We start from the raw sequence: 22,873 nt of genomic DNA, 5'->3' as shown, positions 1-22,873 counted from the left end.
ATGTACTGTGCACTTCCTCTATCATGATATTATCACTCAGAATTCTGGTTATATTCTCTATCTCTCTCAGTAGGCTCTAAATTTGATAAGATCAGGAACCAAAATGTTCTCATTCCCCATCTTCCTTCCCCACCCATATGCATTCCAGTGCATAATACAGTTTCTAGCAGAGCACATGCATCACCCACCCCACCCCCCAAAAAAAGAAAGTTGATTATTAATCAGTCATCACGGAGCAATAATCTGGTCTGCTCAGAAGACATGACTTGTGCCCTCAAATCAGAACACAGCTAAAGTGATTGTTCCTCAGCATCTACAAAATGCCACTGAGTTACACAGACCAACTCAGATTACCTTGCACTCACTCATTCAAATTAGACACTTAGGGATACAGAGGAAACAAGTCACAAGGGTTCCTAGACAAGTATGGATTCTAGTTAAATGAACCTCTGCCACAGAGCAGAGAAGGCAGTATGACCAGTGGGCACAACGGGCTACAAAAGCCCAGAGAGGCACCTCACTAGTCTGTGGGAGAGGGCAGGGAAATATTAGGGAAAACATCTCATGAAACAACGTCCAGGACAATGCTTAATCTGTGCTGCATTTATTTATTCAATAAATATTGGGGGGGGGGCACCTACTGTGTGTCTGCCGCTATTCTAGGCACTAGAGATATAGTACTAAACAAAACAAAGCCCCAAACTTGCCAGAGGTTACATTCAAGTACTGAGACAGAAGACACACAAGTAAAAAACAGTATAACAGATGGGGGTAAGTTGTATGGGGAAAAATAAAACAAGGAAAGGGGTATAGAGAGTAAGAAAGGTGGGAGGGTGCCATTTTACATAAGGCATTAAGTCAGGAAAGAGAATAGCCCTCACTGATAAGGTGACATTTCAGAAACCTGAAAAAAGCAGGTAATGTAGATTCCTGGGAGGAGAGTGGTTGAGGCAGAGAGAGATGCAAGTCCAAAGGCCTCAAGGCAGGATAGCTTATCTGCCAGCAAGAAGGCCAGGAAGACTAGAAGAGAATGAGAAAAGGAGAGAAGAAAGATGAGGTCAGAGAGGTAGCTGCCAGATCATGTAGAACACAGGGCCTTGAAGGTAGCGGCACTACCAGCCCATGGGGCACCTTTGTGCAGGTTAGAAAAAGATGCTCCTTTCTCTGCGCAGACTCGGCAAGAGGAGCAATGAGCTGAATTGTGGCCTCCAGTCATTCCAGTGTGGGAGTGACAGCCTTGCTTATAGGAACTTAGGCTTAACTCAGAGCGAGATGAAAGCCATTGGAGAGCTGTGGGCAGAAGAATGACAGCTGACTTCCATTTTCAAAGAATTGCTCTGGCTGCTCTGTGAAGACAAGAGTCAAAGCCACAAGAACTACTGGGAAGCTACTACAATAGTCCAGACAAAAGATAACGGTGGCTTGAATCAGAGTGGTAGCAGAGACGGTGAGAAGTGTTCTGCATATACATGAAAAGTAAAACCAAGATTTGCTGAGGGATTCGATGTGGGTATGAGAGAACAGTCAAGGATGACCATAAAGTTTTTGGCCTCAGCTACTGAAAAGATGGAATTGCCATTTATGAGATGGGAATATCAATTTCATAAGATCAGGAGTTTGGGCCTCCCTATTAGACATGTTGAAGTTCAGGTGAGTCTGAGTGAGAAATAAGTTTATAAATTATATGCATATAAATGACATTTAAAAGTTATGAGACAGAATGGAAAATGATCTGGGAAATGTAAACAAAGCAGAGGTCCAAGGACTGGGCATTGGGGGCACTCCAAAGTTTAGAGGTCTGGTAGATCAGGAGGAAGCAACAAAACAGCCTGGAAAAGAGCATCCAGGGAGACGGAAGAAGAGAGATGGAAGTCAGGTGAAGAAAGTGTTTCAAAGAGAAAAGAAATGATCAACTGTGTCAAATGCCGCTGATAGGTCAAATAAGATTAAATGGCCATTGAATTTAGCAACACGGAGGTGATTAGTAACTACAAGAGCTATTCCACTGGAATGGTGGAGACAAAAGCCTGACAGGAGTGGGTTCAGTCAATGGAAGGAAAAGAATTAGAGACAATGAGTATAGACAACTCTTTCGAGTTTTTTTGTAAAGGTGGAGATTAGCCGGCAGAATATGGTATGAGAGCGTTCCGCAGAGAAGAAACGGATTCTTCAGAAGTGCCAAAGCATGAAAGAGCTTGTCAGGAACTTCAATTAGCTCAATGGTAAGTGAGTAATGGGTTTGGCAGACTAGGCTGTAAGGAAGGCAGAGGCTGACTATCACACTAAGGAATTTGGATTTTATCTTGAAGGTGAAGTAGCATTAATGACATAATCATTTTTACTTTTTATATGTTGGAGGCAAAAGTGAAGGTGGGTTAGAAAAAGACTGGGGACAGAGAAAATTAAGGAGCCTGAATTTGGGGATGGAGATGCAGAGAGGAGGGCACAGAGAGATAAAGAAGACATTAGGAAGGTGCACGCACAGGGTTCTGCGGTTGCGCCGCGGCGAAAGGCCAGGGAAAGGGAGTTAACTCGCCCGCCTTGCCAGGACAGCCCCCCACACATACTCCAAAAACTTCCTCTTAGGACTTTCACCACAACTCCCAACTCCAAACTTGGAAATTCTACAATAAATAAACCTTTCCGCGGGTTTCCTTCCCATGTGGCCTCATTTGAAAATTTGAAAACTCCTGAGATTTTCAACATATTTAACCGTTTCACACTGCATAGTGACATATAAGACAGAACCTTCCTTAAACTAGGAGAACCTCCGGGGTTGAAGGCGGGGAGGGGCTACAGGGCGAGACAAGGACGGACAAGAGGTTTTGAGGATACCACCTATTTTTCAGTTTGCCTGGAGTTGGCCACAGGTGTGCCCTTCCCTTGAAGGCCCAGGGGATCATCCGCCCCTCACCGCCTCAGTAAGTGGGTGATGACACTTTCGGGCCCCCACTCTTCCCCAGCCTCGTAACCTTCCCTCCGAGTCACTTCCGACCCGTTTCCACCTTCCCCGAAACCATTACTGCGCTTCACCCTTGCTCCCTCCTCACCTTAACCCCTTCCTCCAAACCCCGACGCCAGGGCTAGGCGATAGTAACTAGGGAGCCCGGGGCTGTGGAACTGCATCTTGGGACGAGTAGTCCTAGAGAAAAGAAAGCAGCGGAAAACTACAATTCCCAGAAGACACTTCTATTTCCTCCGTTTTCCTCATGAGGCCCCCTCAACCCCACCCCTTTTTAAAGACCCTCTTAGCCACGTCAACTACGGTGGAAAATTCTTTTAAAGACATTTTTAAGTTGCTTAAATCTGCTATTTCAAGAGCATTCTGAAAGCTAAAGTGAGAAATAAGCCAGGCTACCGGGAGGACAAATGAGGTCACGAGCTGGTCTGGCACGTGGCTGGACAGCCGCTGCGACAGCGCTCAGGCATTTGGCGTGGCCGCCTAGGAGGCGGGGCCTCCGCGGGGGCCCCGGGAAAGCCCGTGGGCCTGCGCGACGCCCTTCTTTTCGGATCCGCCATCTGCGGTGAGTATGTGCTCTCGGCCGTTCTCCGGCCCGCGGCCTACTATCGCGCCTCCTCTGTTCCTAACCTCACCCGTTTCCTCCTTTTCCTCACTCTCAGGTGGCACCGCCGCCAATATGCAGATTTTCGTGAAGACCCTGACGGGGAAGACCATCACTCTTGAGGTACGGGCCAGGCGGTGGGAGAAGCCGCGGCCTGAAGGAGGGGGGTGTCTGAGGCGGGTTTCGGCAGGCGCGCTGCTTTCCGCCTTACAATACGTTTCCGAGCCTGGGTTCTAAAACTTGGCCGTAAAGGGAGGGTTGTTTTGCTGAGCTGGGGAATAGGGCAGGTTTCCGATGCCTAAAGTCCGAGTCTGTCGTCTCTGGTGGTTCCCGCCAGGTAGCCGCTGCCGGGGTCGCGAGGTGGGAGGGTGGCGCTCCCCGCAGGTGGGCGCGAGCACCATGTGGCCCGGCCGCCGCCGCCCGGGGCTAGGGGAGGGAGCGTGCGCGCCGGGGAGCCTGTCTCCAGCTGCGTGAGCCAACGGCTCTGCTAGGTAGGCTTCAGCCCCCACCGGCTCGGCTCCCGGATGACCTTCTAACTGAATGGAGCGATTACTCTAGTTCCTGATTGTGTTACCTATACGTTTGCACTTCAAAACTCCTAGGTCGAACCCTCGGATACAATAGAAAACGTAAAGGCCAAGATCCAGGACAAGGAAGGCAAGTTAATATTTTCTGATTCAGAAAAACTAACCTGCAGAGGCTCTGTCAGGCGCTAGACATACTTGCTCTTTGTGGGTTGGGAAGAGGTTAGATTGACAAAAATCCTTTTGGAATAACACAGTAGACAGACGTTTATCAGCGTGGAGCCAAGCTGTAGTACCTTTCACGTGTGTGATTTTGGACATGCTAGTTAATTTACACATGTATTAACCACATGTAAAGTGGTTAACGTGTGTTAGGATTAAATGAGATAAACTGTTTAAACATTTACAATTATATTTTCCCTGTAGTAAGAACTCACTGATGGATGTTAGTACCATTTATTTGATTCAGGATTATAAATCTTGAGCAGATATGCTTGTTTTGCAGTCAGTTAATTTGTTTGTTCAACTTGTTTCCCATTAGGAATTCCTCCTGACCAGCAAAGACTGATCTTTGCTGGCAAGCAACTGGAAGATGGACGTACTTTGTCTGACTACAACATTCAAAAGGTCTGTTTGGAGAAAAGCAGCCCTTTATAATTTATTTTTTAATTTTTGCCTGTGTTTGGTCTTTGTTGCGGCATGCGGGTTTTCTCTAGTTGCGGGAAGCGGGGGCTACTCTTCATTGCGGTGCGCGGGCTTGTCATTGCGGTGGCTTCTCTTGTTGCGGAGCACGGGCTCTAGAGCGCAGGCTCAGTAGTTTTGGCCATGGGCTTAGTTGCTCCGCGGCGTGTGGGATCGTCCTGGACCAGGGCTTGAACCCGTGTCCCCTGCATTGGCAGGCGGATTCTTAACCACTGCGCCACCAGGGAAGTCCCTTAAGTATGAATATTTGTATCTTAATTTGGAAATTTTGACTAATACTCAAAAAGTGGGGAGAATAGCATTAGAATTAGCAGTAGATTCCCAGGTGATTTCTACACCAACATTTGAGAAGTGCTGCTATAGTCTTCTACATTTTGGATTTTGCGTATTGCATCCCATGGTGTAATTTAATGTGTTCTTTAATCTCTCTATGAACTAAGAGTGTATATAGGAATCAGATACCTCTTTTTTTCTAAGACTCCCCCATCTGTGGGTGTACTTCCTGTCATCCAGTTAGAATGTGCATGATGCTGGTTGTCCATTCTCCACGGAGCACTAGCATTAATGTAACCATTTTTAAAGGCTGTTCTGTTCTCTGTTCAATAACAGGAGTCCACTCTTCATCTTGTGTTGAGACTTCGTGGTGGTGCTAAGAAAAGGAAGAAGAAGTCTTACACCACTCCCAAGAAGAACAAGCATAAGAGAAAGAAGGTTAAGCTGGCTGTCCTGAAATACTATAAGGTGAGCCAAATTATTAAAAATAATAATTTATCTCTGGTTTCAAACTCTTTAATATAAAAGTTTGGGGTTTTTTCCTGTTTGGTATTTGAATAAGCTCTATATAATGGGGTTTACCTCTAGCTACTTTATTCCAAACTAAGTTTCTGATTTTGAAGTCAGATCTGGGTTCAGGTCTTAACTCTGTCCACCTCTTGCAAGGCTGGGCTTTAAAAACTCTGAACTTTTTTGTTGTAGTAATTATTGGTGAGAATTTGGGGTGCTTCGGTTTGTAAGTACTAAGAAATATCACTGTTGTGTGATTAAAAGGTTAAATATTTTGAGTCATTTAAGCTAGACTTCACAGTATGTTGTAAGATTATCTTAACAGCAAGTTTATGCTTTTTAGGTGGATGAGAATGGCAAAATCAGTCGCCTTCGTCGGGAGTGCCCTTCCGATGAATGTGGTGCTGGAGTTTTTATGGCCAGCCACTTTGACAGACATTATTGTGGCAAATGTTGTCTGACCTATTGTTTCAACAAACCGGAAGACAAGTGATTGTGTATTGGTTAATAAAAGACATGAACTAAATGAACTAACGTTTAAATGTTGAGTTTTATTCCAGTGATTTTAAAAGTGGGTTTTAAGCATCAAATTAATCGCACTATTTTCTTAGGTAACCTGTACTTGGCAGAATTATGTTGTATTTGATACCAGCTGTCTAGATACAGGCCAGTTTCTTTGTACCTCAGCAGTATTGACATTTTTGACTGATAATCCTTGGGTGTAGGGACTTTCCTGTGTATCATAGGGTGATGAACAGCATCCCTGGTCTGTACCCACTTGCTGCCAGTAGCACACCACCACCTACTGGAGGTTCCAGTAGGAACCTTCCCCACCCCCAGATTGAGAAACATTGGTTTGTGTGAATTGGTATTATAACCTTGCCTAAAAGGAAGCTACAATGTATTGACACTTGTTTCCTACAAAGGAAGTTTAAAGGCCGCAGAGCTGTCTTAAGAAGTTACCAGTTAAAAAATTGATCTGCATATGGCTGATTCACTTTGTTGTACAATAGAAACTAACAAACACAGTATCGTGAAGCAATTATACTCACTCCAATAAAGATCTATTAAAAAAAATTCACCCAAAGTCCTTTAATGTTGAGTGTGAACTCCTCTTTGGAATTTAAGTTCTGAGGTTTGCTCATTGGTACTCTTGACACTGAAAAATAATGGTTTTACAGTATTTGACTGGTACCATATATTTTATCTATGGAGCACAGTTCAGGGAAGCCTGCTTCTTGGTATCAATGAACTAAAAGTAAGCACTTGAAGTTTATTAAACTGATTATTAGATTCACTGATATACCAATAATTAACAATTCCCTTTAGCCATATTCTTTCCCTACTCCAGGATTTCTAGTTGGACGCGTCCTTAAAGAAGGTTTCCTAATTCTGTAGCGTTTTGACAGTTACACCTGTTAATGCTTGGTAGAACTTTCTGACCAGTAGTGAGTGGTGAATTATTACCTTTAGTAAGACAAAACTAGTTGCTCTGTAATAAAGCAAAACATTTAATAATTTACATCTTTAACATAATTTTAAAATCCTGGATCCCAAGAAGTCTTGGCTAGAACTTCTTTTTCTTCATAACAGACAATATCATCTCCCACTTTAAATTCTATCTTCTCTTCATCCAAACTAAGACCACAATCCATTCCAGTTTTGATGACTGAAATATCATCTTTATGGTGTTTCAGTGAGATTAATGAGCCTTAAAAAAAAAAGAAAAAAACTTAGGGTTCATATAACTCAAATAAGTACCCAACAAGTGCAGCTGTAGTCTGGTGTTAAAAGGAAAATTACATTGAAATGCTTAATAGATTTTACAGTCCTGTCATGTTAAAAGATGGGATGAAATACCAGGGAAACCAAAGAAAAATGAAGTTTGCTATAGACAAGATGTGATTTGTAGTGAAAAGTACTGTCTCCCTTTTCAGAAGTTAACACTTTACAGGGGTGGGGGTTATACTCGGGACTTGAAGAATGAGTTACACCAGGATGAAGACGATGCAGGCACAAGGTTGTTAAGAAAGGATGAAAATATAATGATGTGGATCCAAGTGTAGGAGAGACACGGCTGGAAAGGTAGTTTGGGGCCAATTTTTAGAACCTTAGAAAGTCAGATTTGGGGACGAACAATCCTGGGGGAGTCATTAGGACTGGAGGCCAGATATGAGTTAGCAAGAAGTGGCCTGAACTAGGATTATGGGAGTGAAAGATTTCAGTTACCCAGGATCATCAGGTTTTGGTGACTGGGTATGATATAGAAACAGTTTTATGTTGCTTACCCTTCCAAATAACATGTCCATTACGTATTAATTTAAATTTTTTTTGCTTTTCTAACTGTCCCTTTTGGACTCTGCAGCCGGCCACAGGAACTTTTTTCTTCCCTTCTGTTATAGAGAAGGTAGCTAGTATAGAAGCCTCACCTTTAGGAAGAAGAGAACATTAAGTATACAGAAAACAAAAATTCTGAGAACTACATAATTTCTGACATTCGGCAGAGTAACAGTTAAAGGAGTGAGAAAAACTAGGAAGTCCTAATTTTCTCTGACTCAACCAACTTTATTTTCCTGGCCAATATTAAAAACATGAAAATCCTTGGGTATTCTTGGAAAAGAAAATCAACAAAACTACATGTGCTTACCAAAAGAATGAAAAAAAAATGAAATGTTCACTTTTTCGGATGAATAAAATGCAATAGAAGATGCTATCAGTTGATAAGATTAGCATAATTCCTGTCTGCTCCATGAAAACCTAATTTTCAGTTGTCCCTCAATATATTTTCCTGAATGGACCATCCGTTGTTGCCTGATTTATTTTTAATCTCACCACGGGTAATTTATATACACTTGAGAGTACTAATTCTGTGAGTCAGCTTAATTTTTTTTTTTTTACTGACTGAAATTTAAAACAAATTCCGATAATGACACGGTATCATACTATAATGTACCAGTTTTCTAGGGTTAGTGTTATTTGGTGCTCACTCCCGGAAACCCTCATATGACTCAGTTTTCCAAATTGCTCTTAGCACAAGAACATACAAATCTCTGTGTGATCATGTTTAGTAAGTAGATCAGAAAAGCCTAAAATAAATCTGTACTGTGGACCAAAAATGCAAATACGGAGTCTCATCATGAGGAAACAGACACATCCAAATAAAAGTACATTCAGCAAAATCACTGGCCTATATACACTTCAAAAACGTCAAGGTTGGGGCTTCCCTGGTGGCGCAGTGGTTGAGAGTCTACCTGCCAATGCAGGGGACACAGGTTCGAGCCCTGGTCTGGGAAGATCCCACATGCCGCGGAGCAACTAGGCCCGTGAGCCACAACAACTGAGCCTGCGCGTCTGGAGCCTGTGCTCCCCAACAAGAGAGGCCGCGATAGTGAGAGGCCCGCGCACCGCGATGAAGAGTGGCCCCCGCTTGCCGCAACTAGAGAAAGCCCTCACACAGAAACGAAGACCCAACACAGCCAAAAATAATTTAAAAATATATTAATTAATTAATTATTTAAAAAAACAAAAAAACTAGGAGTGATTAACTCTTTTAAAAAAAAAATGTCAAGGTCAAAAAAGACTGAAGAACCTTATCTGTGATCCTGGACTGAGGGAAAAATATATATAAAGTACATTATATAGGGACAATGAACAAAACCGGAACATGGACTGTGACTTAGGTAAGAGTGTTAATGTTCAATTTCCTGAGTTTGATAACTTGTTCTGCAGTTTCATATGAGAACATCCTTGTGTTTAGGAAATGCAAATATTTAGGGGCAAATGAACACAGTATCTCAAATTTACTATCAAATGGCCCAGAAAAAAAAAAGTGTGTGTGTGTGTGTGTGTGTGTGAAGGGGGAGGACTAAAGCAAATGGGGCAAAATGTAAACTGGTGAACTGGGAGGGAGTTGCTTATACTTCTCCAGTAATTCTTCTGGAAATATAAAACTATCATCAAAATTAAAAGTTAACCAAAAATATCTGGATGTGGGGAGGAAAAAGAACAGATAAACTGATTCAGTCCATCTGAAATAAATTTAGCCATTAAACTGGCCAAGGGATATGTTAGAAAAAAATATTTTTAAATGTTTAATATTTAAATGTAAAGTAAATTTTCTTCTCATGGTGGATTTCTCTGCCAGCTGCTGGACAAAATCAATGGCTCCTTCCACAACACTGTTAATAATGTTTATGCCTCCCATCCCAGTCTACTCAGTGTTACAGTTAGTGGTTTATGTCTAACTAGAGGGCAAGTTCTTACTGCCTTATTTGCCTTTGTATCCTCACAGCCAAAAGCACAACACCTTGCAGAGGGCAGGTGTTTATAATTCATATGAAGTTACACTGAAACTTTATCTATAGTAGTCATTTTTTTCTAGAACACAGGATATGTGTTGGAACAGTGAACATATTTAAACAGCAAAATACATTTCCCTTAAACTTTGCTTTCAAGTGTTATTTACAGCAGGTTAGATATGAATGTTTAAACATTCAGTGAACACTCACCTATTGTGTGCTCTTCCACAATGCAGGGCAATCTACTGCTCAGTTCCTCCTGCAAATCTTCAATAAGACGGTAAATGATTTTGTGAAGTTTAATTTTTACTCCTTTTTTTGCAGCCGACTGCTGGATAACATTGCCTGCATTCACATTGAAGCCGTATATAACACCTGGCAAGCATAAATACAATAAAGTAGTACAAATATTGCATTAAACAGTTTGTCTTTCAAGCAAAAACTCAAATCTAAATTTTTTGCTTCTATGTAAATTAAAAGCGAGTAGGAGAGGTAAATTCTATAATTTTTTCTCACAAAAACTAGTTAATTTTTAAATTAATGAAAGGATTTTATAAATTCTATTGTGGCTTATTAAACAAGGAAGATTTCTTTATGATTTTTAAATCCAATCATTTAAGAAACATTATTTTAAATGACCATAATGTGCAAGGCAATATGCTAAATGAAGCTTTCATACCAGAGAAATAAGAAAAATGATTAGAACTGAAATATTACATTATTTTAATAACAATTCCGTTATTAATTATAATCTTATAGTCTACAACTTTTGTTGTTTGCTCTTAGGTATTCAGCTGGCCAAAAGATGTTCAAAAAATAGATGACCCTTGAGCAACACAGGTGTTAGGGGCACCAATCCTCCGTGTAGTTGAAAATCCGAGCATAATTTATGGTTGGTCGTCCATATAAATGCGGTTCCTCCACATCCGAGGAGTTAACCAACCTCGGATCTTGTAGTACTGTAATATTTACTATTGAAAAAATCCACGTATAAGTGGACCCGCAGTTCAAACCCGTGTTGTTCAAGTGTCAACTGTAGTTACTTAATTGGTAAAGTTCAAGAGTTGTTTAAGAAATGAAAGAAGTTCCATGGAGCTGACCATTTTACCAAAGAACAAATGATGTATTTAACTGCAAATACCTTGGGGGTGTGAAAGAAAATTTATGCAAATGGCTTAATCAGGAGAAAAACAGAACCACCTTGAAAGTCTTATTATCATTAAGAAATCATTCAATGCATCATACTATCTACATTAATAGAAAAGTCAGTGCCCGTAAAATACTCTGAAATAACCAACATTATTGAAAACACCTTTTCAGTAGTAGAGGTAACATCTAATTCTAATCAAGTTAGGTCATGAAGTACCCCCTTCCTAAATGATTCATTAATCACTCAATAACACTGATGCTTTGCCTAGATGTTAAACCTAGTTAAAGCGACAGTCATGAGTCCCCTTTCTGTGTATCGTAAGTTTGACTCATAAACAGTCCCCTTGTCTTCAAGGCATATAAAGCTAAGAAGAGCTTTTGATTTAAGAAAAATATAATTTGTAAAATTATAAGTAAACAAAAATAGGCAACCAAAAGTAAAAGATGAAGGAAAGTACTGAGTAGGCTGATTGCAGATTAAGGAGCATTCAAAAAGTCTAAATGAAAGAGAGAGAGAGAACCAAGCCTGGGTTTGGTGGGGAACTGGAAGGGGTGAGGAGGCAGTAATGGTACATTCAAGAAATACTACTGGGGCTTAAAATAGTTCCCCAAAGTTTCAGTACAACAATGACACCCACAATGGAGCTGTGGCTGCAATACTGCACATCCCGTTTGCCCTCAATCCCTAGCTGAGACTGAGCTGCAACAGGAAGGGGGATACCGATGGGGGTAAAATGTCAGGTGTGACTAGCCCAGCAACAAAAGACAGAAGCTAATGGTTCACAGTATGCTCTAGGGAACACAGTTAAACAAACAGGAAATGGAATCCTCACCATGAAATGTTTCAGCAAGGTTAACATCATTTTCACTAATATCACCCACACCAAAATGTACTAACTCTAGTTCACACTCATGTGAAGCATCATAGGTATCCATAATGTTCAAAATGGCCTCAACGGAACCGTCAACATCACCTAAATGCAGCAAAAGTTTAAAATTATTGGTGTTAGGAGTTAGAAATTAACAGACACAAAAATGACAATCTATTTAAAGCAATAATAGGAATAGCATTTACCACAAAATCCACTTTTCTTTAGGTTTAGCATTATAAATATCTACTTAACTGAATAAAGTATAAAGAACCAAATGTACATTTACAACAAAATCCACTAGATAAATGTTTACTAAGGAAATCTCCCAGTGAGGGGGTGGGCAAAAAGGGTGAAGAGGGTCAAAAGGTACAAACTTCCAGTTATAAAATAAATATGTCATGGGAATATAATATGCAGCATGGTGACTATAGTTAATAACACTGCATTGCATATTTGAAAGTTGCTAAGACTAGATAGTAAAAGTGCTCATCACAAGAAAAAAAAATTTTATAACTAAGGATGGTGACAGATGTTAACTAGACTTATTATGGTGATCATTTCACCATATATGCAAATACTGAATCATTATGAAACTAATACAACGTTACATGTCAAGTATATCTCAATTTCAAAAACTTCCCCCCCAAAATACTGAAATCATTTTGGCTTAAATTTAATGGCCCAAATTAATTGTGAGAATGACGAAATACATATATTCCTAAAATGAGCTCTAAAGTAAAATCTTTTAAAAGTCACCTTTAATAATTATAGGAAGTACATTTGAATCTCCTCCTGCTTTTTCTTTTGGCTTTAAGGGTTGCTGCTGTTTTTTTATTTTGTACTTTATAAATGACCTCTCCTTCCAGGGCAAAGTGCCATACTTCTCGCGGGCTTTCCGATGTGCTTCTTGGTGTTCCTTTCGCTTTTCTTCTATTAATTCCAGATCCTCTTTATTTTTCTCCTGTTCTTGCTCATACTTCCTCCAGTGAACAACTTCACGTGCCCTTGGCTTTATAGGGAGAAAAAAAAAGGGAATTATTTAACTAAATAGAAACCAGTAACTGCTGGTTTTTTCCTCCACTATGAAATTAGCCTAGTTCATATATGAAACCACTAATTTTAAAGTTTTAAGAAACTTACAAAACTTTAATATGGAGGCTTTGTGTAAATTTGAAATTATTTAAAAATCTTATCTCAAATTTTAAAAAATTCTACAGCCAAACTCTTAAATGACATCACTGGCCCCCTCACAGCCCGTTATAGTACTGAATTATTTATTACTTATTTGGTATAACATTATAGATTGATATTTTAAATCATTATATCATATCTACCGTATAGGAATTAAGCTTGATATACCTCAGATTCTACTTCAAGAATTTCATCTCCTGCAGAAGGGAGGTCTCTCCAGCCTATAATTCCCACTGGCATGCTGGGACAGGCCTCATTGATTGCTTTGTCATTTTCATCAAACATTAAGCGTACTTTTGCCCAACTCTTTCCAGCAACCAGAATGGAGCCTTTTCTCAAAGTTCCTCTTTGAATTATAGCTGTAGTAACAGGACTAATATGAAAATGAAAGTATATACTCTTAATGCCATCATCAGGATGTAATGGCACTTTCTCAGTAAAGATATCTTTATGAGATTAAAAAATATATAATTTGAACACACAGGGTTAATTCCACCACTTCTCAAACAGTTTTTCATACTATAAAGACATTTCTTCATAATTACAACCTAAATGTCCATCAATGGAAGAATGGGTAAAGAACATGCAGTATATATATATAATGGAGTATTATAAAACCTTAAAAAAGGAAAATCCTGTCACATGCTAGAATACGGATGAACCTCCTGGATGAACATATGCTAAATGAAATAAGCCAGTCAAAAAGGACAATATTATATGATTCCTCTCATATGAAGTATCTAAAGTAGTCAAAATCATGGAAACAACTACTGAAAGATAGTTGCCAAAGGCTGGGGGGAGGAGGGCAGGGAAATTAGTGCTTCATGGGTATAGAGTTTGTTTTGCAAGATGAAAGACTTCTAGAGATCCGTTGCACAACAATATGAATATTCTTAATACTACCGAACTGTACGTTTCAAAATGGTTAAGATGGTAAATTTAATATTATGCACTTTTTACCACAATTAAAAAAAAAAAAGAAAACAAAAAACATTTCTTGTAAGGTTATGGTAGTGAAGGGTGCAGCTAAGTGTTCTGACAGAATCCTAATCTCCTTTCTACAACTAATTTGTTAAACAGTGAAAAGACCTCTTTTGCTAATAGGGAGGGAAATTAAAGAAGAGAACACTATTCCAACAATCTTACTATATATTAATGGGTAAGGACATAAAGAATTTAGAAACCCTAAAATGCAACAATTGCTATTTTATTCCAAGTTATGTCAGTCTATAAGACTTTAGCAATTCAGTTAAGTCAGTGGGGAAAAAAAAAATCAAGCAAATTGAACTACTAAGTCACCTAAATATGACTAGTAAATGTACACACATATTTGCTATTATCTACTGATAACTGCATGTTTGTGTTTTGTGTGCCAGTGCAATAAAATACTTTTTTTAATTTTTTTTAATTTTTTATTTTTTTGGCTGCACCGCAGCGGCAAGCAGAACTTCCCCAACCAGGGATCGAACCCGTGCCCCCTGCAGTGGAAGCGCGGAGTCTTAACCACTGCACTGCCAGGGAAATCCATATTTTTTAAAACAATGCTTTGAAAATATTGTTCAGGGACTAACAATAATCTGCAATAAACATAAGATACTGTTATATAATCAAGTCACAAAAACAATGGAATAAAATTATTAGAAAGCAAGCATTTTAACAGACCTACCCTCTTCCTTTGTCTGTGAAAGATTCTATTACTGTTCCTTCAACTGGACCAGTAGGGTCTGCTTTCAATTCTAACATTTCTGCAAGAGCAATTGTTGCCTCTACCAAAGCCATCAGGTTATCGCCCTTTAATAACAAAAAAAACTTAATATACATTAATAAATAATATCTGTAAATGTAAATACCAGGATCAGAAAGCCAAATAATCCTCGACAGTTACACTTTTCTCTTTAAGGATTAAAAACATGAATTACACAATACTACGAGACTAGATATCAATTACAGGAAAAAATCTGTAAAACATACAGACACATGGAGGCTAAACAATACACTACTTAATAACCAAGAGATCACTGAAGAAATCAAAGAGGAAATCAAAAAATACCTAGAAACAAATGACAATGAAAACACGACGACCCAAAACCTATGGGATGCAGCAAAAGCAGTTCTAAGAAGGAAGTTTATAGCAATACAATCCTACCTCAAGACACAAGAAACATCTCAAATAAACAACCTAACCTTACACCTAAAGCAACTAGAGGAAGAAGAACAAAAAAACCCCAAAGTTAGCAGAAGGAAAGAAATCATAAAGATCAGAAATAAATGAAAAAGAAATGAAGGAAACAATAGCAAAGATCAATAAAACTAAAAGCTGGTTCTTTGAGAAGATAAAACAAAATTGATAAACCATTAGCCAGACTCATCAAGAAAAAAAGGGAGAAGACTCAAATCAATAGAATTAGAAATGAAAAAGGAGAAGTAACAACTGACACTGCAGAAATACAAAGGATCATGAGAGATTACTATAAGCAACTATATGCCAATAAAATGGACAACCTGGAAGAAATGGACAAATTCTTAGAAAAGCACAACTTTCCAAGACTGAACCAGGAAGAAATAGAAAATATAAACAGACCAATCACAAGCACTGAAATTGAGACTGTGATTAAAAATCTTCCAACAAACAAAAGCTCAGGATCAGATGGCTTCACAGGCGAATTCTATCAAACATTTAGAGAAGATCTAACACCTATCCTTCTCAAACTCTTCCAAAATATAGCAGAGGGAGGAACACTCCCAAACTCATTCTATGAGGCCACCATCACCCTGATACCAAAACCAGACAAAGATGTCACAAAGAAAGAAAACTACAGGTCAATATCACTGATGAACATAGAGGCAAAAATTCTCAACAAAATACTAGCAAACAGAGTCCAACAGCACATTAAAAGGATCATACACCATGATCAAGTGGGGTTTATCCCAGGAATGCAAGGATTCTTCAATATACGCAAATCAATCAATGTGATACACCATATTAACAAACTGAAGGAGAAAAACCATATGATCAACCCAATAGATGCAGAAAAAGCTTTTGACAAAATTCAACACCCATTTATGATAAAAACCCTCCAGAGAGTAGGCATAGAGGAAACTTACCTCAACATAATAAAGGCCATATGTGACAAACCCACAGCCAACACCTTTCTCAATGGTGAAAAACTGAAAGCATTTCCACTAAGATCAGGAACAAGACAAGGTTGCCCACTCTCACTGCTATTATTCAACATAGTTTTGGAAGTGTTAGCCACAGCAATCAGAGAAGAAAAAGAAATAAAAGGAATCCAAATCGGAAAAGAAAAAGTAAAGCTGTCACTGTTTGCAGATGACATGATACTATACATAGAGAATCCTAAAGACTCTACTAGAAAACTACTAGAGGTAATCAATGAATTTGGTAAAGTAGCAGGATACAAAACTAATGCACAGAAATTCCTTGTGTTCCTATACACTAATGATGAAAAATCTGAAAGAAAAAGTAAGGAAACACTCCCATTTACCACTGCAACAAAAAGAATAAAATACCTAGAAATTAGCCTACCTAAGGAGATAAAAGACCTGTATGCAGAAAACTATAAGACACTGATGAAAGAAATTAAAGATGATACAAACAGATGGACAGATATACCATGTTCTTGAATTGGAAGAATCAACATTGTGAAAATGACTATACTACCCAAAGCAATCTACAGATTCAGTGCAATCCCTATCAAACTACCAATGGCATTTTTCACAGAACTCAAACAAAAAATTTCACAATTTGTATGGAAACACAAAAGACCCCGAATAGCCAAAGCAATCTTGAGAAAGAAAAACGGAGCTGGAGGAATCAGGCTCCCTGACTTCAGACTATACTACAAGGCTACAGTAATCAAGACAGTATGGTATTGGCACAAAAACAGAAATACAGATCAATGGAACAAGATAGAAAGCCCAGAGATAAACCCACACACATATGGTCACCTTATTTTTGATAAAGGAGGCAAGAATATACAATGGAGAAAAGACAGTCTCTTCAATAAGTGGTACTGGGAAAACTGGACAGCTGCATGTAAAAGAATGAAATTAGAACACTCCCTAACACCATACACAAAAATAAACTCAGAATCGATTAAAAACCTAAATGTAAGGCCAGACACTATAAAACTCTTAGAAGAAAACACAGGCAGAACACTCTATGACATAAATCACAGCAAGATCCTTTTTGACTCACCTCCTAGAGAAATGGAAATAAAAACAAAAATAAACAAATGGGACCTAATGAAACTTAAAAGCTTTTGCACAGCTAAGGAAACCATAAACAAGATGAAAAGACAACCCTCAGAATGGGAGAAAATATTTGAAAAAGAAGCAACTGACAAAGGATTAATCTCCAAAATTTACAAGCAGTTCATGCAGCTCAATATCAAAAAAACAAACAACCCAATCCAAAAATGGGCAGAAGACCTAAACAGACATTTCTCCAAGAAGATATACAGATTGCCAACAAACACATGAAAGGATGCTCAACATCACTAATCATTAGAGAAACACAAATCAAAACTACAATGAGGTATCACCTCACACCAGTAAGAATGGCCAACATCAAAAAATCTACAAACAATAAATGCTGGAGAGGGTGTGGAGAAAAGGGAACCCTCTTGCACTGTTGGTGGGAATGTAAACTGATACAGCCACTATGGAGAACAGTATGGAGGTTCCTTAAAAAACTAAAAGTAGAACTACCATATGACCCAGCAATCCCACTACTGGGCATATACCCTGAGAAAACCATAATTCAAAGAGTCATGTCCCACAATGTTCACTGCAGCTCTATTTACAATAGCCAGGACATGGAAGTAACCTAAGTGTCCATCGACAGATGAATAGATGAAGAAGATGTGGCACAGTTACACAATGGAATATTACTCAGCCATAAAAAGAAATGAAACTGAGTTATTTGTAGTGAGGTGGATGGACCTAAAGTCTGTCATACAGAGTGAAGTAAGTCAGAAAGAGAGAAACAAATACCGTATGCTAACACATATATATGGAATCTAAAAAAAAAAAGAAAAAGTGGTTATGAAGAACCTAGGGGCAGGACAGGAATAAAGATGCAGACATAGAGAATGGACTTGAGGACACGGGGAGGGGAAGGGTAAGCTGGGACAAAGTGAGAGTGGCATGGACTTATATATACTACCAAATGTAAAACTGATAGCTAGTGGGAAGCAGCCACATAGCATAGGGAGATCAGCTCAGTGCTTTGTGACCACCTAGAGGGGTGGGATAGGGAGGGTGGGAGGGAGATGCAAGAGGGAGGAGATATGAGGATATATGTATAGCTGATTCACTTTGTTATAAAGCAGAAACTAACACACCATTGTAAAGCAATTATACTCTAATAAAGATGTTAAAAAAAACCCAAAAACATGAATTACCCTATTTGAAGGAAGGAAAGAAGGAAGGGAGGGAGGGAGGGAGGGGGAAGGGAGGAAGAGAGGGAGGAAGGGAGGAAGGGAGGGAGGGAAGAAGGAAGAAGGAAGAAGGAAGAAGGAAGGAAGGAAGGAAGGGAGGGAGGGAGGAAGAGATAAGCAAGAAAATATGACCCAGGGACAGATCTTGCAACAAACAGTGATTATACATATATAGATAGATATTATATATCTATAATATATATATATTATATATATATTATATATCTATAATATATATATTATATATATATATTATATATCTATATATATATTTTAAGAATAGCTACTAGAGTTTGTTAATACCCTTTTATAAACACATGCTTCTTTCACCCTCTGTCCTCCATCTGTCTCTACAATTGTGTTTTCTTCCTCTCACTTTCTTTACAATGCTACATTACAATTGAAGTTCTATCCAATTGAACAAGCTTTCACTGATTTCATCTGATCCACTCAAGAATCCTGTAAAATAAGTAAATCAAACACTATTTACTCTTATTAAATAAATAAGGAGAAAAAGCACTGACTAGACCCAAGCTATAACCTATACTCTGCAACTACCCAGCTGTACAACCTTGGAAAACCACTTCACCGCCTGGATCACCTTTCCTCAACTGTAAAATGAAGGAGCTAGATTAGATGATTCTTTCACCTTTAATGATCTATGTGTACTATGCTTTCTAAGGCTCCAAGATCATGCAGCTGATTAACGGGTGATGGAATTGGAACTGATGGACAAGGGATTTTTCCATTCTCCATGTCAGCTAAGAGCTTGCTCACAATTGTTACAATATAAAGCAACAGAGACAACTGTAACAAAACTAACTAAACACTTTGCTTACCCATCTACTTATTCCTAGTATTTATTCCAATTTACAAAATGCTGCTCTGAAAAGCAGAGCTGGGGTTGTTTCTTTGCATGAAGAGTCTTCTATTCTTCCTTGGAAAAGAAGGCCTCATCTTACTTCCCTGCCACTCTCTTACCTCCATTCCCAGGATTCATCTCTGCCATGCCTCCAAATTTGCCTAAGCAGCTTTACATCTATCTACCTACTCATCTAATATCTGGGCAGAAAAGGTGGTCATGTCTTCAAATGTTCTAATCTTGCCATCTGGTTTTCACATCGTAGTAACATTCAAGGTATAGTAGAAAGATGACAAAGTAAGGTGGCATTTCATGAGTTTCAGAGAAAAAGAGGCATAGTTTTACTATTAACAGAGGCATAACTTCTAATCATCTTGGAGGTAACAAATTTAGGAAAAGTAAAGATAAAATGAGACTTAATTGGAGGAAGGTGGCCAAATAAAGTACAATTTCTTCACCGAATGATCAGAAGAAAAAAAGTCCATATTACGAGTAAACCATGGAATATGGTAAGAATGGACAAAAAAGGAAATTTTTACTTAGCGGCAACCTGTATAGGACAAGAGAATTGGAAAATGCTATCACAAAGCAGGTACTGAGCTTCCTTGGTGTATTTTATCCAGAAGAGAATAATTGATAATTTAAAAGAAAATGGAATTCATCGTAAATAACATTATAAAACTTATAGCAATTTAGTTCATAGAAACACTGAGTCAATCAATAACAAACTGAACCCAAATATTTCAACACTGTATTAGTAAAAAGTTTCATTTGTTTAAATTTCTCTTAAATGCCCTAAGACCTATTCTATAGTTTTTTACTTTAAAAACAAGCACTTTTCATTGCCAACTGAATTTCGTTTCTGCTTAAAACAGTCTTTATCCTACTATTATCCTATCCCCACATCATTCACCACTTATTCTCCTCATTCTAAGTACCTCGTAGTAAGAAAAGCATAGGTAAACCCGACCCCTCTGGATTGATGACTAATCTTTCTGAGCCTAATTTCTAATCTGCCAAACTAGGATAATGATACCAGCTTTGCCTAGTTCTCAGAGAATTTTTAAACAACAACAGAAATTATGGATGTCAAAATGTTCTCTAGTATAAGGCACTGTGTGCATGATGTGTTGCACTCCCATCTGAACACACTGTCTCTGAGGTGCCCGCACTTACCGTGAGTGCAGAAACATGCACTGCTTGAATGTCGCCTCCATAATCCTCACATACCACATCATAAGCTAGCAGTTCTTTTTTCACTCTCTCAGGATCAGCCTCAGCTTTGTCACATTTGTTTATGGCAAGGACAACAGGAACTAAAAGAGACAGAGTTAAGAAGAGTGCAAACGATGACACTTCAACTCCAGGTATTCACAATGAAAGACGCCAACGTTTTCTGGCTTTCTCTTGACGCAGTGGATGTATTTATCTAACAAAAGACCTAAAAAGACCCACTTTACACCCACCTACTCTGCTTTATACACATGAAGGATTCCAGATGAGAGATGTCAAAACTGCAATTATAAGATTCTGAATTAAGAATACGCAATTATGATGATTAAAAAACAAAACACACAACAGTGTTTAGGGTAGAGAAAGGACTACCCTTAAATCTGAAAGCAAGATCAGCAACTACACTAGAGATAATCTCCAGAAAAGAAAAATCAAGGGAAGATTCTAATTCTAATACTAGATCATTTGCCTCTTCTTTCCAGGAGTTTAATTCCCTGTTAAAACCCAACATCTCACCCTTGGGTGAAACTAAGTACCATTATTGTAAACTTTCTTTTAGGATTTACAGCAACTCTTTCTTCATACACACTTAGCTGAGTGACTGACACAAAGTAGATTCTCAATAAATGTTTACTTAATGAATGAACCAAATAATCTTATAATCTACTTGCCATTACTGAACATACCCTTTCATTAGAGAACTCACACAAAATTCTAGGAGATAATTCTCTGATTGAGTTTCACCAACTCTGCAATTTTCTCAGGTATCAAAGGAATAGAAATTGAAAACAGACACGAAAGAGTTATGCAATCCATAGCCTATTATTATGAAAAAGTACATTCTATATTGATCAGCTGGAACTTAACAGGCACCAAGAGAACAGGTACAGAAAGCATGAAGTAAGGAATTTATCATATCTCAACCAACTGCTTTGTTATGGGGTCCCTGACAGATTTACCACTCTTATTTTTATTATATTCCCTAGGATCATTAAGAACATAGCCCATTCCACAAAGGTAGTTTTGAGGAAATAAAAAATAAAAAGAGGAACACTGAAGCTAGAAGACCAGATTCCAAATGCAGGCATGCTGCGAGTTAACTGTAACTGGGGAAGTTCCTGCCACCCTCTGGGTCTTAGTCTTCATGTTGTGAGATGAAAAAAAAACTGGACTAGATCAATGATTGTCAACCCTTTCTTTTTTTTCTTGCCAACAAACCTAGGGGAATATGACGCATTTCATCAGGTACATTTTCTCAAGACAACAGTATTTTCTCAGTGGGTGTAGGGTCACATCACAATAAGAATGAATGTACAAAGTATGTGTGTGATGTTTATTACTACAATTTTTTTTTTTTCTTGGCCACACCACGTGGCTTGCAGGATCTTAGTTCCCCAACCAGGGATTGAACTTGTGCCCTCAGCACGAGTGTGCAGTCCTAACCACTGGACTGCCAGGGAATTCCCTATTATTACAATCTTTAAATGGAGAAATAAGGGAGAAGATAGCCAAGTATTTTCCAAAAGTTTCAATTTTATACCTTTGACCAAATAAGAACTTATTTAAAGCAGATGAGGGAAAAGTCTCTTTTAGAGAAGAATTCCAGAGAATAAATGAATAAGGAATAACAATTAGAATATCACCACTTTGTAACTCCTAATGAATTGAGGTGATGGGTACATAGGGGTTCATTAGTCTAGGCTTACTTTTATAGCTGTTAAACGTTAAAATGTTTTTTAAAAAGTCATTTGAGACTGTTAAATTGTCACACCATGCCAAGTAAGTAAACAGTAGAGGAAGGAATATACTTGTGGTCACAAGTCCCAAGTTGAATCCTGCTGTACTCTTCTTAGTAGTTAATGTCTTTGGGAAAACAATTCAACTTTCTTTGCACCTTACCTGTAGAACAGGTATAATAATCCTGGGATTGCCAGGAAGATTAAATGAGCGACATGTACAAACAGTGACTCTGTAGTAGATCCTTTAAAAAAAAGAAAGCAACTTCCTTCCTGATACATGTAAGTCAGCCACGCAGTACCTTGAGCATCTTTGGCATGCTGAATGGATTCTACAGTTTGTTTCATCACTCCATCATCTGCAGCTACAACCAATATGATAATGTCAGTGATGTGAGCACCTCTGGCTCTCATTGCTGAGAAAGCAGCATGTCCTGGAGTATCAAGAAAGGTTATCTTTTCCCCAGAAGGCAGAGAAACTGTGGAAACAGAAATCCA

The 22,873-nt window shown here is 38.6% G+C and overlaps 3 protein-coding genes across 10 annotated transcripts in view; 1 reads left to right on the top strand and 2 right to left on the bottom strand.

Annotated features, from left to right (window-relative positions):
* CLHC1 (clathrin heavy chain linker domain containing 1) overlaps positions 1-3,125 on the bottom strand; it is a 37,758-nt gene extending 34,633 nt beyond the window's left edge. For both annotated transcript variants that reach the window (XM_036873962.1, XM_036873964.1), the window contains exon 1: positions 3,051-3,125. The gene's annotated coding sequence lies outside the window, so the exon portion shown is untranslated. The remainder of the gene's footprint in view (positions 1-3,050) is intronic.
* Positions 3,126-3,460: 335 nt separating this feature from the next.
* Positions 3,461-6,102, top strand: RPS27A (ribosomal protein S27a). Its single transcript, XM_036873165.1, has 6 exons — positions 3,461-3,524; positions 3,622-3,686; positions 4,166-4,220; positions 4,629-4,714; positions 5,399-5,530; positions 5,916-6,102. The coding sequence occupies exons 2-6, from the start codon at positions 3,639-3,641 to the stop codon at positions 6,063-6,065; spliced, it is 471 nt and encodes a 156-aa protein (XP_036729060.1). The 5' UTR covers positions 3,461-3,524; positions 3,622-3,638; the 3' UTR covers positions 6,066-6,102.
* A 960-nt stretch (positions 6,103-7,062) lies between these two features.
* Positions 7,063-22,873, bottom strand: part of MTIF2 (mitochondrial translational initiation factor 2) — a 25,987-nt gene continuing 10,176 nt past the window's right edge. For 6 of the 7 annotated variants that reach the window (XM_036873157.1, XM_036873159.1, XM_036873160.1 and 3 more), the window contains 9 exons: positions 22,678-22,854; positions 20,583-20,722; positions 14,749-14,873; positions 13,251-13,455; positions 12,648-12,900; positions 11,853-11,993; positions 10,081-10,245; positions 7,861-8,001; positions 7,063-7,283 (listed from right to left, as the gene is read on the bottom strand). In XM_036873157.1, the coding sequence (XP_036729052.1) occupies positions 7,111-7,283; positions 7,861-8,001; positions 10,081-10,245; positions 11,853-11,993; positions 12,648-12,900; positions 13,251-13,455; positions 14,749-14,873; positions 20,583-20,722; positions 22,678-22,854 (1,520 nt within the window). In that variant the 3' untranslated portion in view covers positions 7,063-7,110. The remainder of the gene's footprint in view (positions 7,284-7,860; positions 8,002-10,080; positions 10,246-11,852; positions 11,994-12,647; positions 12,901-13,250; positions 13,456-14,748; positions 14,874-20,582; positions 20,723-22,677; positions 22,855-22,873) is intronic. The other variant, XM_036873163.1, reaches the window with a different exon arrangement.

Source organism: Balaenoptera musculus, chromosome 13 (assembly GCF_009873245.2).
Source record: "Balaenoptera musculus isolate JJ_BM4_2016_0621 chromosome 13, mBalMus1.pri.v3, whole genome shotgun sequence".
Lineage (NCBI taxonomy): Eukaryota > Metazoa > Chordata > Mammalia > Artiodactyla > Balaenopteridae > Balaenoptera > Balaenoptera musculus.
This window is presented reverse-complemented; position numbering and strand designations above follow the sequence as displayed.